This window comes from Hemiscyllium ocellatum, chromosome 24 (assembly GCF_020745735.1).
Source record: "Hemiscyllium ocellatum isolate sHemOce1 chromosome 24, sHemOce1.pat.X.cur, whole genome shotgun sequence".
NCBI lineage: Eukaryota > Metazoa > Chordata > Chondrichthyes > Orectolobiformes > Hemiscylliidae > Hemiscyllium > Hemiscyllium ocellatum.
In genome coordinates, this window is record NC_083424.1 from 20,359,483 (window position 1) to 20,378,254 (window position 18,772).

General features: G+C 39.8%; 2 protein-coding genes across 6 annotated transcripts in view; one reads left to right on the forward strand and one right to left on the reverse strand.

Annotated features, from left to right (window-relative positions):
* Positions 1 to 15,963, forward strand: part of LOC132827091 (clustered mitochondria protein homolog) — an 82,742-nt gene extending 66,779 nt beyond the window's left edge. The window contains exons 18-26 of one of the 2 annotated variants that reach the window (XM_060843558.1): positions 1,669 to 1,822; positions 2,751 to 2,890; positions 3,529 to 3,609; positions 8,399 to 8,524; positions 8,903 to 9,024; positions 10,632 to 10,725; positions 11,698 to 11,832; positions 12,999 to 13,072; positions 14,426 to 15,963. In XM_060843558.1, coding sequence (XP_060699541.1) covers positions 1,669 to 1,822; positions 2,751 to 2,890; positions 3,529 to 3,609; positions 8,399 to 8,524; positions 8,903 to 9,024; positions 10,632 to 10,725; positions 11,698 to 11,832; positions 12,999 to 13,072; positions 14,426 to 14,663 — 1,164 coding nt within the window. In that variant the 3' untranslated portion in view covers positions 14,664 to 15,963. The remainder of the gene's footprint in view (positions 1 to 1,668; positions 1,823 to 2,750; positions 2,891 to 3,528; positions 3,610 to 8,398; positions 8,525 to 8,902; positions 9,025 to 10,631; positions 10,726 to 11,697; positions 11,833 to 12,998; positions 13,073 to 14,425) is intronic. The other variant, XM_060843559.1, reaches the window with a different exon arrangement.
* The window catches only part of srrd (SRR1 domain containing), a 37,491-nt gene that overhangs the window by 10,272 nt on the left and 8,447 nt on the right, over positions 1 to 18,772 (reverse strand). For 2 of the 4 annotated variants that reach the window (XR_009645973.1, XR_009645972.1), the window contains exon 6: positions 4,233 to 4,325. Coding sequence is in view for 2 of the 4 variants with exons in the window: in XM_060843563.1 (XP_060699546.1) it covers positions 16,536 to 16,742 (207 nt within the window). In the remaining 2 variants the exon portion in view is untranslated. Of the gene's footprint in view, positions 1 to 3,896; positions 4,326 to 15,896; positions 16,743 to 18,772 lie in introns of those variants that run through there. The other 2 variants (XM_060843564.1, XM_060843563.1) reach the window with 2 other exon arrangements.

Genomic DNA, 18,772 nt, shown 5'->3' on the forward strand with positions numbered 1-18,772 from the left:
TCTGGCTGAAGGAATCTTTCCTCATCTCAGTTCTAAAGGGTTGTCCCTTCACTCTGAGTCTCTCCAATTTGTGAAAACATCTTCCTTCACCTCTATTCGGGGTGGTGCAATTGCTCAGTGGTTAGCACTGTTGCCTCACAGCACCAGGGAGCTGGATTCAATTCTACCCTTGAGTGACTGCCTGTCTATGTGGAGCCTTGCACATTCTCCCTGTGTCTGCATGGATTTCTTCCAGGGGCTCCGTTTCCTCCCACAGTCCAAAAATGTGCAGCTTAGGTGGATTGGGCACGCTAAATTGCTAACAGTGTCCACCGTGTGCGGGTTAGGTGGATTAGTCATGGGAAGTTTAGGATTACAGGGATGGGATGGGCTGGGTCTGGGTGGGATGCATTTTGGAGGGACTTGACGGGCCAAATGGCCATCTTCCACACTGAAGGGATTCTATCTAGGCCTTTCAGTATTTTCTATCCAACCCAGCACTTACTCAGTAAGTAATTAAGCTGTTTTCAGCTAAATGTTTTTGGTTTCTTGGATATTGTTTTATACAATAGATTCTAAATGAGCGGTTTTTTTTGTAGTCTCTGAAACTAGCCATCTGCTGTTTGTGGAGAGATTGGGAAGATCTCAATCTGAGTGTGAAGATCAACATTTCAAAAGTTAACCAATGTCAGTCAGGGTAGGGATTGACAAGAAAACTGGCCTCGGTGCTTCCAGCTTGAAAACAGGGCAACAAAAAAAAACTGAACAGCTGCTTCTGATCTCTACTCACTATTTAAGTTAAAAATACATTTGAGTGCATTTTGGTAAAAGCAAATGCTCTCTAGCTGTGATGTTTCCACTCCATGAATGACATGCTGACATTTAAGTCTTGGCACACAGTACAGATTACTTATTCTAGCAGTAGAGAGCCTGTTGGCTGCTGTGAAATCTCATCCCAATAAGAGTCAGTGGAATAGAAACTCGTCACCATTACACCCATCTTCCAGATGCAAATAATAATATTCTGCAGCTGTATGGATGATTTTCAGTCAAACAGGCTCTAGACATCAAGCAAAGAGTAAATTTGGTGTCTAATTAGGCTAATTCCATGCATGCTCCACTCAGTAATTTTCCAGACTTGAGTATGAAAAACTAGCAAGGGAATGCCCCTCAGAAAATGGGTCTCATTTAAAAAAACCATTACTTGTGGGGCTTAAGGAGGAACACATTCCTATTATTCTATCAGTTTTCAAAGGTGGACACTGAAGGCATTAACATTAGAAATTCTGCTGCATTTGCAATATTTGGTTTTCCTGCCAGTTTCCTCCATTGAAGACACATTCTTCTTGCAGTTTCTTATCATGTTGCCAGTTACTTTCTGATACCTCTTGCAATTCCGCACGCTGACAGTGAGGATGAACATGGCTTTGATTGGTTAGGTTAATCTGATCCTGTCTTTACCTGACATTCACACACAATGCGTTTTCCAGTAAAAATCATCCGACAGTGACAGGATGAGGAACAATATTTAATTTCTTCCCACTCTACCACAAGGGCACTCACTTAGTGGAAACCAATTACTAACAGAAATAAATGATCATATGGAAGAGGCAGAATACATGTGGTGAGCTATTTAAGGAACCACATTTGTTGTACAATGTTCATTATAACCTTGAATCTTTCTCTCAGATTCTTCTGCGAGAATATAACTTTGACAGTCGTCACAAGCCCACCTTCACAGAGGATGACATTCTTAACTCCTTCCCTGTGATCAAGCACATCGTCGTGAAGGCAACAGATGCTGACCAGGTTTATAGGAATGCACAAACTTCAATTCAGAAAGGTATCTTACGCTAAGGAGATGTTGGCTGTATTTGACTGAAGATTGATAAGAGTCACATCCTTGCACTGATTAGCTCAAATAGAAAGTATGTAATGTTTCTTGCAAATAAAATTTGGTTTGATGAACTAAATCTCACTGAACACACATTCATGATCCACATTGCCTGGCATTGTGACAATCCATTTTTATTCAACGAACAGGTGGGGAGACTCTGCAGCTGAGATTTTAGGCATATATTTGAAACAGAGGTAGCCTTATCCTACATTTAATTTATGATGAGCCTGGCTTGAGAATGCAGCTTTCCCAATATGTCACCATGCCTTTGTAACCCAGTTTTCACAGGCCATTTGAAGGCAAAAGATACTCAAAGGAAAAGAAAATACCAGAGGATGAGAGAGAAAAAGCAATGTATGACTTGATCACAGGATTCACTATTGCACAGGGAATATAGTGACAAGGTGGATAGATGGGATTTATATCTGCAAAAGGGACTCGTTTAAAGAGACTGATAGCTTTCTTCTGTTCAAAATGCACGTCCAATAAAAAGAGAACAAGCTACATTTTCCTTTTTTGTTATTGTCTTTTAACTTTTGCGATGTTTCCTCTCCTCCTGTGCAACCAAGAGAAACTAGGAACCGGCCTGGAGGGATTTATACGTGTATGCTCACACTTGAGCTCTGTGTGTCACAATAATTTTCAGCTTTGTGTCAAGTATGTGCCTGGGGGTTGTACAACATGAATGTGACCCGTCACCCAGTTTTATATCACTAGTTTTTGATGAACTTTAGAACCTGGCCACTTGGAATTCCCCTCTCAAGTATTCATTAATGTCCAATATTGATTGAGTGGAAAAATAAATGACTGTTTATTCCCCTGCATTCATCTCTTCCTTCGCTTCTTGCTCTGACTGTTAATGTTATGTTCCTAGGAAACATTAAGGAAGGTCTTGAATTGCTCACTGAATCTTTAAACCTATTCAACAACGTATATGGAGCCTTAAACCCTGATATCTGTGGTTGTTTAAGCCTTCTGGCACAGGTCAATTACATCATGGATAACATCCCTGAGGTGAGCAATAATTCCAGTTTTGGAGGGCTTGGTAAATGCATCTGTAAGAGCTGGAAGACATAATTTCATGCCATTAGGAAATGTTATTAGGATATTCTCAGATTCCAATCTCACCAAATCCATAGATAGCTTTTAAGAGCCAGACAATCTTAACAAGAAATTCACAAGTTATGATCTCTATCCACTGCCTTATTCCTGCAAGTAACGCTCAATCTGCAATATGCCACTTTTCCACAGTACATCTGTGTTTGTGACCATCCCAAGTATAACACATGTTACAGATCATTGATGAGGGAAAAAACAAATTACAGTCCTCTGGCTCTATATTGTTTGCCTGCCATTGTTATATTAGTATTCAAAGGAAGAAAAGTTTTTGAGTAAATTCAGGTCTAAAATTAGGAGACAATGAAGAATGTAACATGTATAATAGTGTAGGACAGATTCCTGCAGTAGTCAGCACAAATCTGAACCTGCAACTTGCAGTTATGGAAGTAGCATGCATAGTGTTTGTATAGAATTAGGTACCTCTACACGATCCAGTTACAGGGGACAAGTTAGTACAAGCCGGCACATTCTGATGATTGTGCCCGAAAGCTGTGCATTGTCCATGCTAATGTTTTTTACCTGTTTCTACACAGGCTATAAGCAACCAGCAGAAAGCTGTAATAGTGAGTGAGCGGATCCTTGGCTTTGATCATCCCAATACCATCCATGAATATGTGAGTAACTTGTGTTTCCCTCCTCCACCTTTCTCTATCAATTTTATCTGTTTTTCACTAGAACTCTCAACGTGCGCTGGAGAATGCTTACACATTCATGTGTTCTTCGTAAACTGCTATTCCTTATATCAACTTAGACAGTTAACAATGGTACTGCACTCAGTCCTGATCCCGTGTATGCATTTGTGAGCAAACACACATTCACACGCAGCTTTTTTAGACAGTAATTAAGAATGGGGCTGAGAGGTAAAGTTGGGAGTCAGTTGAATAGTTACACAGGAGTCATATTTAATCTAAGTAATTATTTAATTAACTTAATCAAAATCCTCCAAATTCTTGGAGGGTTGCCAATGTAGGAGAATTGCCCAATGGAATCTTCAATATCCCAGGTAATTCCTTCAGAATCTGCTAAGATGGGGATTCCACAAGGTGGAACTCCCATTCACAATGTAATAACAATGAGCCATTAGAAAATCAAATATTTCTGGAGAAGTTACAAAAGCTATTCACTTGTGACCAAGTTAAGGGCTATATATAATTGTCTTCCCCTGGTGAAATGGGAATGATAATGTATTATTGTTCCATTATCTTCAGTAAAAGACAGATTAATGCATCTAGATTACCAGCAAAATCTCCAACAATGAATCCTTCCAGTTATTGTCAGTAGTCTCAGGGATGTGTTCATGTGATCTTGCTAGTAAAATTTCCCAAGGAACCTGCAGATAAGGTATTCATACGACCATTAATACTCTTGACAATATCAGAATCTTGATATACGATGTTGTTTGTGAATTCAGCCAACATAGGAACTCTTACTTGGAGGCAAGAAGCGTCAGAGATCAAAACGTGATTACAATGCAAATAACTGTGAAACAGGGCAATTATTTTGCATGCTTCCAAACTTCATTATTATACTCTATCATTAAAACCTGCGCATATCGTCATTTCAATAGTCATTAGGTGCAGAAGTAGGCCATTCTGCCTTTCGAGTCAGCACCACCATTCATTATGATCATGGATGATCATCCTCTATCAGTATCCTGTTCCTGCCTTATCCCCATAACCCTTGATTCCACTATCCTTAAGAGCTCTATCCAACTCTTTCTTGTAAGTATCCAGAGACTTGGCCTCCATAGCCTTCTGGGGCAGAGCATTCCATACACCCACCACTCTCTGGGTGAAGAAGTTTCTCCTCAACTCTGTTCTAAGTGGCCTACCCCTTATTTTTGAACTGTGTCCTCTGGTTCGGGACTCACCCATCAGCGGAAACATGCTTCCTGCCTCCAGAGTGTTCAATCCTTTAATAATCTTATATGTCTCAATTAGATCCCCTCTCAGCCTTCTAATCTCAAGTGTATACAAGCCCACTCGCTCCAATCTTTCAGCATAAGATAGTCCTGCCATTCCGGGAATTGACCTCGTGAACCTACGCTGCACTCCTCAAATTTGGAGACCAAAACTGCACATAATATTCCAGGTGTGTTCTCATCAGGGCCCTGTACAGCTGCAGAAGGACCTCTTTGCTTCTATATTCAATTCCTCTTGTTATGAAGGCCAGCATGCTATTAGCTTTCATCACTGCCTGCTGTACCTGCATGCTTGCTTTCATTGACTGATGTACAAGAACACCCAGATCTCGCTGTACTGCTCCTTTACCTAACTTGACTCCATTTAGGTAGTAATCTGCCTTCCTATTGCCACCAAAGTGGATAACCACACATTTATCCACATTAAACTGCATCTGCCATGCATCCGTCCACTCACCTAGCCTGTCCAGGTCACTCTGTATTCTCCTAACATCCTCCTCACATTTCACCCTGCCACCCAGCTTTGCATCATCAGCAAATTTGCTAATTTTACTTTTAATATCTTCATCTATATTATTAATGTACATTGTAAAAAGCTGCGGTCCCAGCACTGATCCCTGCACCTACCATTCTGAAAGGGAGCCATTTATCACTATTTGTTTCCTGTCAGCCAACCAATTTTCAATCCATGTCAGTATTTTGCCCCTAATGCCATGTGCCCTAATTTTGCTCACTAACCTCCTATGTGGGACTTTATCAAAGGCTTTCTGAAAGTCCAGTATACTACATCCACTGGATCTCCCTTTTCCATCTTCATAGTTATATTCTTTAAAAAATTCCAGAAGATTAGTCAAGCATGATTTCTTCTTCATAAATCCATGCTGACTCTGACCTATCCTGTCACTGCTATCCAGATGTGTCATGATTTCGTCCTTTATAATTGACTCCAGCATTTTTTCCCCCCACTGAGATCAGACTAACTGGTCTATAATTTGGTTTTCTCTCTCCCTCCTTTCTTAAGAAGTGGGACAACATTAGCCATCTTCCAATCTGAAGGTACTGATCCTGAATCTATAGAACATTGGAAAATGATTACCAATGCATCCACGATTTCTAGAGCCACTTCCTTCAGCACCCTGGGATGCAGACCATCAGGTCCCGGGGACTTATCAGCCTTGAGACCTAACAGTCTCTCCAACACCATTTCCTGCCTAATATAAATTCCCTTTAGTTCAGGTCCTTCAGCCACTATTACATCTGGGAGATTGCTTGTGTCTTCCCCAGTGAAGACAGATCTAAAGTACCAATTCAACTCTTCTGCCATTTCTTTGTTTCCCATAATAAATTCACCTGTTTCTGTCTTCAAAGGCCCAATTTTAGTCTTAACCTTTTTATTCTTTTCACATTCCTAGAAAAGCCTCTACTATCCTCCTTTATATTTTTGGCCAGTTTACCTTCATACCTTATTTTTTCTTTGCGTATTTCCTTTTTAGTTATCCTCTGTTGTTCTTTAAAAGCTTCCCAGTCCTCCGATTTCCTACTCAACTTTGCTATGTTATACTTTTTCCCTTTTGTCTTTCCCTCGTCAGCCACGGCCACTCCTGCCTCCCCTTAGGATCTTTCTTCCTTTTTGGAATGAATGATCCTGCATCTTCTACATTATACCCAGAAATACCTGCCATTGTTGTTCCACTGCCATCCCTGCTAGAGTATTGTACCATTGAACTTTGGCCAGCTCCTCCCTCATAGCTCCATAGTTCCCCTTATTCAACTGAAGTATGGTCACTTCCAATTCTACCCTCTCCCTTTCAAATTGCAGATTAAAGCTTATTGTATTGTGGTCACTACCTCCTAATGGCTCCTTTACTTCAAGGTCCCTGATCAAACCTGGTTCGTTGCACAACACCAGATCCAGAATGGTTTACTCCCTACTAGGTTCCAGCACAAGCTGTTCTAAGAATCCATCTCTGAGGCACTCCACAAACTCCCTTTCTCAGGGCCCAGTACCATCCTGATTCTCCCAGTCTACCTGCAAGTTGAAATCCCCCATAGCAACTATAGTAATATCTTTGCGACAGGCCAATTTCAGCTCCTTATTCAACTTACACACTACATCCAGGCTACTGTTTGGGGACCTGTAGATAACTCCCATTAGGGCCTTTCTACCCTTAGAATTTCTCAGCTCTACATCCTCTGATTCTAGGTCCCCCCGCGCAAGGGACTGAATATCATTCCTTACCAACAGGGCTATCCCACCCCCTCTGCCCATCAGTCTCTCCTTATGATAGCCTTGAATATTCATTTGCCAGGCCCTGCCCACTTGAAGCCACATCTCAGTTATCCCCACAACATCGTAACTGCCAATTTCCAAATGAGCCTCAAGCTCATCCACCTTATTTGTAATGCTTCTTGAATTCATATATATTTTTAAATTTGTTACTCCCCTCACCCATCCTATCAATCCCTATTTCCCTTGACCTTATGACATGATCCTTTTTCGAGTTTTCTGCTCAGGAACAGGTTGAATCTCTTGGAAACCGTAGAGACAGACGTCACTGCCTGTCCGAGAGGCGGTCAGGTCTGCCAATCAGAAATTGGTGTGGAGGCAGAACCGAGGACTCAGATATCACACAGAGCCGTGATAACAGGGGACTCCATAGTGAGAGGGACTGAAAAGGGTTTCTGCGGCAACAGGCGGGATTTGAGGATGGTGTGTCGCCTTCCTGGTGCCAGGATTAAGGACATCGCAGACAGAGTGCAGGAAATCCTTAAGGGCAAAGGTGAAGAGCCAGACTTGGTGGTGCATGTCGGCACAAATGACGTCGGGAAGAAGAGGGACATTCTACAGCGGGACTTTGGAGAACTCGGAAGAAGACTGAAAAGCAGGACAGGAGAAAGTGAGGACTGCAGATGCTGGAGATCAGAGCTGAAAATGTGTTGCTGGAAAAGCGCAGCAGGTCAGGCAGCATCCAAAGAGCAGAAGAATCGACGTTTCGGGCATGAACCCATCTTCAGGAATCAGGACATCCTGGGTTGTTATCTCCGGTTTGCTTCCAATTCCTCGAGAGGACAGGAACAGGGAGATAATGGACCTGAATGTATGGTTGGGGAACTGGTGCAGGAAGCAAGGATTTAAGTTCTTGGATCACTGGGGTGTGTTTAGTGGTATGGATAAAGTATACAAGAGGGATGGGTTGCAGCTTAATAGGTGGGGGACCAGCATTCTGGCAGGTAGGTTTGCCACTGCAACACAGCTGTATTTAAACTAAATAGCTGGGTGGGGGGGGGGGAAGAGGAGACAAACTGGAAGTTTAAGAAGGAAGTTAAAGGGAAAGGTAGAACAAGAGAAGTCAAGAAAGACAACAAAATCAATGGCAAGATGGCAATATTTCAACCAATGCATTGCTACACCTTCAGGTGTTGATTGAAATGGAACTGTAAAGCTATGCTCATTATTGCCTTCTACTATTTTTAACTCACAGGCCCGCCTAGGTCTCTACTGCTTTGCAAACAACCAGATTTCAGTAGCCCTGAGGCTGCTGTATCGCGCTCTCTACTTGATGCTCATAGTCACTGGTGAAGACCACCCGGAAATAGCTGTTCTTGATGTAAGTGTGTACGTGACAGCTTAGAGTGGATTGAATTGAAAAATAGTTGTTCTTGCGGTGTATTTGACTCGGGTTATAGGTGGGTCCAAGTTAAAAATCATCAAAGATGGTAGTTACCTGAATTATTTTACCAAACTACTGCCTGGAAATCAGTGACACTTGCATATAAATATCACCTTTACTATAGACAAATTTATATCCTAATGCTCTAGTGAAGTGTGATAGAGTCATCATTTTGGTGGCTGATGGGAAGGGTTGAGGGTTTAGTGGGGTCCAGTCTATCAGTGCCGAAGCTTCATTCCTTTAAAGGGCAATGTGTGGTGGATACCACCCCATGTGACTCTCACTGTGAAATTAATCTTATTTTCCTCCCTCCAGAGCAACATCGGCCTCATGCTCCAAGCTGCACTGGATTGTGATCTTGCAATGCGATTTTTGCAGAAAGCTCTGGAATTAAAGCTCAAGTATTATGGGGCTCAGGCTCTGGAGACTGCTCTAAGGTACAGCGCAGGATTTCTCCTGCATCTGATAAACTTAACTCATAATTGATTTAAAATTTAACAGGATACAAATTATGCAATAACCTTGCAAATCCTATGCCAGCTCTGAACTGTTTTTGGTCCTTTTTAACACAGGAATTTGCAGTGTTCCTATTTCATAGCAAATATCTATTGGAAACTAAATATTTCGTGTTAAGCTTTGTATCTTGAGAACTTGTATCTGAGAGTTCAGATTCTAGCTAGACTGATGGGAATAAGAGTTTCTTGTCTACCAGTGCAAAGGCCCTGAATAAATTCATTTGACTGGTCTCCATTGGGTTCTAGAGCAAAACTCCTAATTGACGATGTCCCTCACAGTTAAATGATCATTCTAAAAAATGTCATACTGCTATGACAGCATGTTATTTGAAGGGTGGGATAAATATTGAATACGTAAGCTTTGTAGGAGATGAATTACATTTATATAGCACTTTTCATGATCCCAAGTCCACGCCCCTACCAGCCCACAAAAGCTTTGCTGACAATGAGGTAGTGTTTGAATCATAGTCACTGCTATAATTGCAGCTTAGAAAAATATGAATAGACAGTAGACAAGATTGTGAAATTTAGGTCATAATCTGATCAGCCATGATATTATTAACTGGCACAGAGTGCTCTGGAAGTTGAATGGCTTCACCTTCTAAATTACGTGTTTGTATGTACACATGTATGAAAGGAAAGCAGGAACCATAAACCTCATCTAAACTACTCCTGACCAGTGAGTGTTTGATGCTGACATCCTAAAGCGTCAATGTACATGATTTATGTAATTGCAAGCAACTTTAGTGCATACCAGGGAGCTCATAGGCTATAAATAAAGTTGAAATTCTTCTAGGACTTACGAATTAACAGGGAAGTGGTACCTAGGAACAACTTTTTGCATATATCCAGGCACACAGAATTCAAACAAGTCAAACTTGCCCCGAAGATTTAATCACCAAGGCTTGTGAGCTGACACAAAGATACCCTAAATTACAATGTTCCATTAATATCTCTCTGCTTGAAGTATGAAATTTGTGAATCATACGTAAAAATGTAATTATATGCGCACTTTTCTTTTCCCCAGCTAGTACAATGGCCTGTTTGCTAAAATATCTTAAAATCTAATATTATATTGATGTGCCTTAACCTTGAAAAATTGCAATGTGGTGTTACTTTGCTAAGGGCTCATTGTGATGTCTTTGCCTGTCTCCCTCTTTTTGACATCTGTCTGCTTGGTTGTAAGTGATAGAAAGCACTCCTGCAAACATTTTTTTGTCACTGCATCATTTACTTCTATAACATGGCAATATTTTTGATCATATTTTAAATTCAGTGATATCAAAACTATGATGCTTTATTTGACATTTTCAAGGTATACTTCATTACAATACCTGGCTTTTTAAATGAATTAATCGCAATTAATTTTTCCAAGTCAATCTGGGATAGTCTGCAGGAGCCACTAAAATTGTTACCGGATAATTCCACATTGCAGAAAGTCACTAATGTCTCATAATAAAATGGACCTAAATTTAAGGACCCATACAAAGGACATCATGAGCTCAACAACTTTTGTTTTAATTGTACAGCTATCATCTCGTGGCACAAGTCTATGCTAGCAAGGCAGAATTTCGAAATGCTGTGCAACATGAGAAGGAGGCCTACAACATCTACAGGACTCAGGTAGTTATTCCAAATCTGCCCGCTCCTGCTGTTGTAGAGATTAGACTCACAAGTCAACTTTTAATGAATCAATGAAGGTGTATGTGGTGTTAAAACTAAATGACACAGCATCTGTGAAATATATTAGTAAGTAGCAAGTCCATGTTGTTCCACAGCAAACAATGCTTTCCCTGCTAAATAAAAATCACTACTGATTTAAGCAGTGAGCAATTCTTATTTTTTTAAGTAAAGAAATTGATGAATCCAACAATCTGTTCCTTGTATGTGTGTACAAGTGTACGTTAACAATTTTCTACTCCCTCAATTGCTGTTCATCCACTTACCTCAATTGTTTATGGACAATACAGTCAGTAAAATGTCATATTGTAAAGGGTAGTTAATTCTTCGTCCATGTAAGCGATTGCCCTTCCAATCATTTCTGTTGTTAGCCTAACAGGATATTTCATACAATGGGACAAAAAGGAATGTTGATATTATAGGATTTGCTTCTCTCACCAATTTGCATACTATCAGGGTTTATTGAGAGGGTTAGATTCAAAGGAATGGAAGGAGATTCACGTACTGCCTAAATATTGGCATGGACCAGTTGGGAAGAATGGAGAATGTAAGATTTTGAAGTGGGCTAAGTGGATTGAAGATTCCACATTGAACTGTTCCCAGTGCATAGATCAAATGGAAATCCTAAGTTATTGGAACAATGGGCATCTCTTTAAGTTAAAGGCCAATAGTATTATTAGCCTGTGGATTTTAGTACTGGGATCAAAGCTATTAAGTAACTCAATCACCTGTTGGAATGCTTCTTCCACTGACCACAATCATTCTCCTCCATCATTTGCACTCCTTAGAGGATGAACTGGGTCAATATTACTGCTTTGAGCAAATTTTCTGGATATTAACTACTTAGAGAAGCAACTGTATGGAAATGTGGCATTACTGAATCTGGAATTATCTGACATTTTGTTTCTAACTCAGCTTGGGGAAACTCATCATAAGACAAAAGGAAGCTCTGAGTTCCTGAAACATGTTACTCAGCAGGCAGTGAACCTACAAAGAACCATGAATGAGATCTACAAGAATGGATCAAATGCCGGCCTTCCTCCAGTACAGGTCTGTGTACTTCATTTAGTTTACCTCTTCTCTACACCCCCCACATATCTTTTCTTATGAATCTTGTCAGGTACAAAAAGAACCTGCTGTCACCTCGGGGTGTCTTGTTGATAAGGTCTTTGTCAGGAGATGTATTATGTGCCACTCTTCAGAAAACCAAATTCAGCGAATGGTGGGGGAGTGAAGTTTAATGCCAATTAATGGGTCATGTGGAATTTGATACCCAGATTTACAACAACAATTTAAATATATTGCCTTTAACGTAGTGAAATGTCCAAAGACACTTCACAGGAGTCCTATTAAATTAAACAAACTGAGCCACATAAGGAGATAGTGAGGCAGGTTAGAGCAAAAACTTGATCTAAGAAATAGATTTTCAGGAAAATGATAAACAAGGAAAAAGAAGAAGAGAAAAGGTATGAATCCAGGTATGGAGGTATGAGAGAATTCCAGAGCTTATGGTCTCAGCATCTGAAGGCACAGGTGCCAATAGTGAACGTGTTAAAATTGGGGATTCTCAAGAAGCTCGTAGTGGAGGAATGCAGCTATGAGGTTTGAAGGTTTCAGCTTTGAGAAAGGGTTGAGGCCATAGGTAGTTGAAGTGGATGTGGATTTTAAAGTTGAAATGTTATTTAATGAAGGGCCACTCCAGATTAGCAAGCAAAGGAGCGATAAGAACACTGGCAGCTGAGTTTGAAGAAATCACAAGTTTGCAAAGGATTAAAGATAGGTGGTCATCCAAGAGAACATTAGAATAGTAACGCCTAGAGGTAGCAAAAGCAGGGACAAGGGTTTCAGCAACAGATGAGCTGAATTAGGAGTAAAGCTGGTCAATATTATGGAAGTAGGAATGGGCAGTCTTTATGATAGTATAGAGAAAGTATTAGACTGATAAAGATTGTGGTGTAGTTGAGCTGGGTATTATCTAGGAATGGAAACTGATGATTGTGTTTTTAAAGATGACATTGAGGAGAAGCATGTAGATGTGAAATAATAGGGCATCAAGGACAGACTCTTTGGAAACACCAACGGTGTGGAAGTGGAAAGAGAAGTAATTGTAAGTGATTCTCTGGCTCAAATTGGATAGAGAACAGTACCATTTAAACTAATATTTCTTTGTAGGGAGGGACAATACTTTACAGTTCACCTATTTCTTTTTTTTTCAGACTACATCCTTGAGTAACAAGATGATACTACAACAGCTCAACATGATCAATGGGATTGTGCTAACTGACACAAGGTAACATTGACCTTCCTGCTTTCCCTTGGAGATTGCTGTATTCGGAATTAATGCCATTTGGTAGCTGGGAACTGTATGAGTCTTAAGAATATTCACCAATCAGCTGTAAATTCTGGTGGAGAAATTGTTGTGGAAAATTACAGCAAAGCCTGGAAATACTTAACATTTTAATGAAAACTAATGTCTCAGTTGTGGATGGTATTACAGAGTGAAAATTATTACATTGCTCCCTGATGGTGCATTTTGTGTTTGCTGCCATGGCTGGCGTTAAGAATTATAAATCAGAAGTTCCCAAGCCTATGCTGAATTTGATAAATGCTAAAAAATAAAAAGTGCCACAGTTGAGCTCTGTGCAGTGATGGGTGTGCTGTTGTGTACCTTGACATCCATGTGTTAGTCATGCTTTCCTTTTGCTCACAGTCCTGAGACTCTTGATGCAAATGTTAATGTTGAAAGGAGCTTGGCTGTGGTGTTTTCACCATTAAATAGCTTTCCAACACTATACCATTGTAGTCTGACATGTGAAGAAGTGACTTTGGCCAGATACTGGAGGAACAGTCAGTGATTGTCGAGCTATAGTTCAGTGAGTAATCTGCTTTTGTAGCAGAGGAGCTAATGCTACAAAATAAATGAACAGCATATTTATCTCGTGAAATCCATATGTTTCATACAGTTCTTTTCCCACTGAAAATTACTGCGGGCAAACTTACTGTCAAGATTACATAGAAAACAATAACACGAACTGAAAAATTATTTTACTGGTCGTGAATCTTTGGGAGATCTTGAGGATGTAAAAGGTCCAAATAAAGGGCAAGCTAGTCTTCTAATTATCACGAGGGAAGATGTGTGAATAATTGCTAACTATAAGATACAATTTATTTCAATCTGTGATGTTAATTACCTGCTAGCTTCTGTGCACAGCAATTGGAACAAGTCGAGGTGGAGGATAAACTGACTTAGTGGAAGCTGCATACTGAACCCTGTGCCACGAAAATGACTGACTAGAACCATTTGACATCCTGGAAAGCACAAATCTCCCTCGTGCCAAGATTTTTAGGGGTTTTGCTCGAATTAACTCTTGAATATCTTCCTAATAATAGGCAGAGATTGCAGACTGCAAATTGTCTTTTCAATTTGGTACCAAGTGTCATGTCCATGGCTTGTTTTGATTCTATCAGAGAATTTGTATAGTATAATCAAAGTTGGTTTACTTCAATTCCCACTTACTATTATTCCCCAGTTCTCTATGATGGTGACCCAGTGCTCCTGCCAATACTTGCAATATACTTCACCAGCAATGACTCGCTATGTCTTTTGCCACCTGTACTCATTAGTTGCTTTTGTTATTCTTAGCAGGAAATCTGCCCTACAAAGTGCAACAAATCGAATGCGTAAACTACTCCAGGCAGAAATCCAAGCTTCTCAGAGACTGACCAAAGCGCTCACTAACATTGGGATAGAGGATCTGATATCAGTCAATGGAACTACTGCCCCAGGTGAAATCACGAATGGTGCAGAGAACCTTGCTGAAGAAAAGATGATTAATAGAAAAACAGAGCCTGACTGTATTCCATCAGGGAGTTCCGCATAACTCTGTTTGCCAGCACTTGACAAGGAGACGGATTAAACTCCTTTCTAATTACATGAAGCTGACACTAATTCCAACTTCTCAACAAACAAAGACTCCTTCATATCCCAGACGTGGCTGCAGGGGGTCCCCAATCTGCAAGTGTGACATCCATATCAGCAGATGTACTTAGGGTTTATCATAATGTTGGGATTAGGTTGTGTAATTGTCGAATTACAGATTTTTCCCCATTACTGGAAGTTAAAACCAATTTAATAATTATCAGATTGAACTAGGATTGCACCCCTGCTGATTTGCATTAGATGTAGTTTTGTGCAATCATTTGGTGACAAGTCCTTATCTACCCACTAGCCAATGTATACATTGGCTGCATGGCTGTGAAACACTGACGAACAAATGTGTAGAGTACTTTCTCCTTCACGTACCCCAATTTATGCTTTTAATATAGTTGGTGCCTCTCACTGTCACACTTTGTGGCCTGGACCAGTAGTTATATTGTTCTCAGATATATGCTTTATTTTTGTTTGTATCACACTACCATTCCATGATAAGCTTATAGCAACAGGATGGTGTGTGTTGGGGGTGGGAGGATATGATTTGATTTTTCCCAAAATTACCAGTTGTGAGCAACTTGTAATTACGGAAAAAAAGGTCAAATTCAGTACTAAACCCTCCATATGACAGGCTAAACAAGTTGGTTCCTTTTTATCTTTAATCTCAAATGTTTTCTTCTAAAATTGAAGCTCTGAAAGCTTTTCAAGGTCACACACCGCAATACTAATGATTTTGGTAAACTCCTGGTGGGTGTGGTAGACCAGTTCTGACAGATCAGTTTTGCGCTTCACCTTGGATTAAGTGGGAAGTTGATCAGCAGTTTCTTAATGAACAGTAGCAGATTGACAAATCCAAGTTGTCTTCCTTTAATTTCAAGATTAGTTGTCAACTGCTTGCATCTGAACATAAGTTCAGAACTTTCATCAACTCTCCCAGGTACTCTTCTCTAGCTGCACTTTCAGTTCTCATAAGCTCAAGGTATTTACAAACCCAAAGCTACATTTAAAAAAAAATCTTTTTATTTGAATGATGTTGTTCTGTTCTATTCTTGGATTCAAATTAAAAATCATAAAATTATTGTTTTAAGGGTTATAGGTGAATAGATTTTATTTTTGCTTTAAGTGTAATTCATGAATTAGGTGAATGTTTATGTGATCATCATTTAAATGATCATTCACTGTCGGATGATTTTAAGTTTTAATGAATGTATACTATGATCAGGTCCTTCAATAATAAAACATGGACACCATTTACTGTTCGCCTTTGTCTTTAATTTGTATTCCATTGGCTTGCTGGCAGGTGAGGATTGGGCAGCCTGGATGTCATGTACTGGCAAGCAGGTAAATCACATGGTAAATGCTTGGATGGATCTCATGCATAAAATGGGAAAGGGGATTTGGACAATAGCACTTTACCTGTCAAGTCTGGAAGAGAATTCTGATCATCACAGAAAGCCAGCCGAGTTCCTTCAGTGGGTCGTTGGTGATGCAATTCAGAATGCTATTATAATATTATTGGGGCTCGTGTCACATTGATTACCAGATAAATGAGACCCCTTTCTCAAGTTATAGGTATTCGAGCCACAGGGAAAAACAAAAGAATGATCTCAGCTATGACCAACAGAGCTGCACAGATTTAATTCCTGGTTTCTGAGAGGTGGAGAGAATTCAAAATTTCCTCTTGGAAGTATTCCATACCAAGATAACTAAACTTGCATTTCAGATCATTATGACCCTGAAAGAGTGAAATTGATGACTCCAAAGGTAACCTTTGCACAAATGCTTCTACCTCAATAGGCTTCAAAACTTGTTTCACTTTACTTCATGAAACTGAAAAACAATCCATGTCCTTTTGGATAATTTCCAAGTCCTCACATTCCTGGTATGTGGGTTCAGTAGCACCTTCCCAAAACTCCAAAGGCTGTGAATCTAGTTTTTTTCTCGGAAACTGATGTATGGAGGTGTCATTAAATACATCCATGTATCTACTGCTGGAGGGGAAGGCAGCCTCTTCAGTCACTGCCAATATCTGATGAGTACGGTTAAGGTTAAAACATGAAAGACAAGAAATTTATTCCAAAAGCAATAGTTATTATGTGTATATAAATTCTTAAGTTTACATCCCAAAGTCTTGGATGTAACATGCTGTTCATTACAGTGCCATTGGGGTCTATGATAATGAAATGAAGAAAGTTGGTTGTTGTATCAACTCTCATTTCTGGAGCATTCTAAAGCTCATTCTGCTACCTAACTCCAGCCCAATAGCTGTGGATCATCATCTGTGTGAAATATTCATCCAAATGTCCCATAACAAGGTGCAATGCCTCAACTACAACGTTTCATACTACTCTACATAACAAATCTGTTTTTAATCTCCCTCTATACTAGGTGTTTTAAGCTGTCCTCACATCAAAATAAATGGTCCCTATTCACTATATCCTCTGCAACTTGAAAATACTCCATTGGCCATCTCTGCTGTATAGAAATTCCAAGATTGCTATTCTTCTACCCATTCTGGGTATAATCCTGTTGAATCTCAGCTGTTCTTTTTTCTAATCCTGTTTCACCGTGAATAACATTCCAGAGATCTGTTAGTGTACAAATTCTATCTGTTGTTGCATTTATTCATCAGAATCAGTGCTTGCTAAATTACTTGCCTAAGACTGGATATCTATGCTCCAATACTGACCATCTGTTAATAAGTTGCATAAATGGGAGCCATATCATAGTGGGGGAAAGAGAAAAATCCAAACAAGAGTCAACCTTTATCCCTCCTATGTTCAGACAATTACAGACTTGCCAGCGGTATGTGATAAAGAGAGATTAAACATAGAGTAGTATAGTACAGAATGAGCCCATTGTGTTCATACTGACTCTTAAAGAATAATCCAGTTATATCTTGCTCTTTCCCTATATCTCTGCAACTTTCTTCCTTCAGGAATTATCCTAATCACTTCTGAAGGTTATTATTCAATGCTATCACTTTATCATTCCAAATCCTAACTATTCATTGCGTAAAAGGTTTTTCCTCATCTCACCTATGGTTCTTTTGCCAATTGACTGGATGGCACAGATTTAGAGTATTGTCTCTTTTGCAATATTGGAAATAATTTATTTAAACTCTTCAAGATTTTAAACATCCCCAACATCCTTATCTCTCAAGTCTTCACTGCTCAAACATCTATGTAAAATAACTCAACCACTGCAAATGTTATCTGGTACAGTTCCAACCTGACACAAATACATCTTACACACAAGGTGAGGACATCTGAACAAAACAGAACTTGTGAACTACCCAAGTCTATTTTGTTACAGTGGTTTCATACAGCAGAGCTCAAATTACCTCCCCACCTGACAAGGAATCTGAGGCTGCACTGGGCACAAAGAGAATTTGTTTCAGGAAAAGGTTTGCTGACTCATTTAATCTATTTATATCCTTTTTCATATTCTTCATAATTTACTTTTCTACTGATCATAGCATTAACAGCTAATTTAGCAGATGTAGAATCACACGACACGGAAACAGACCCTTTGGTCCAAACAGTCCGTGCCAAAGATAATCCGAAACTGAACTAGTCCAATCTACTCATGTATCCATCCAAATGTTGTAAATGTATCCACATCCACCATTCCCTCAGGAAGTTCATTCCATACTTGAAGCATCCTCTGTGTAAAAAAAAAATTGCCTCATATCTTTTTTTAAATCTCTTCCCTCTCACCTTACAAATGTGCTCCCAGTTTTGAAATTCCCCATCTTAGGGAAAAGACAATTACCATCAACTCTACCTATACCTCTCATTATTTTATAAACTTCCATCACGTCACTGCTCAACCTCCCATGCTCCAGTGAGAAAAGTCCCAGCCTTTCCTCAAACCTTTCATACCCGGCAACATCCAGGTAAATCTCTTCTGAACCTGCTCCAGCTTGATAATATACTTTCGGTAACTGGGTGACCAGAACTGGACAAAGTATGCCAGAGTGTCTTTATACAAGTCATTGATATAAATTGTAAATAATTCTCAACACTGCTCTCTGAGACAGGCCATTTGTCACCCCCA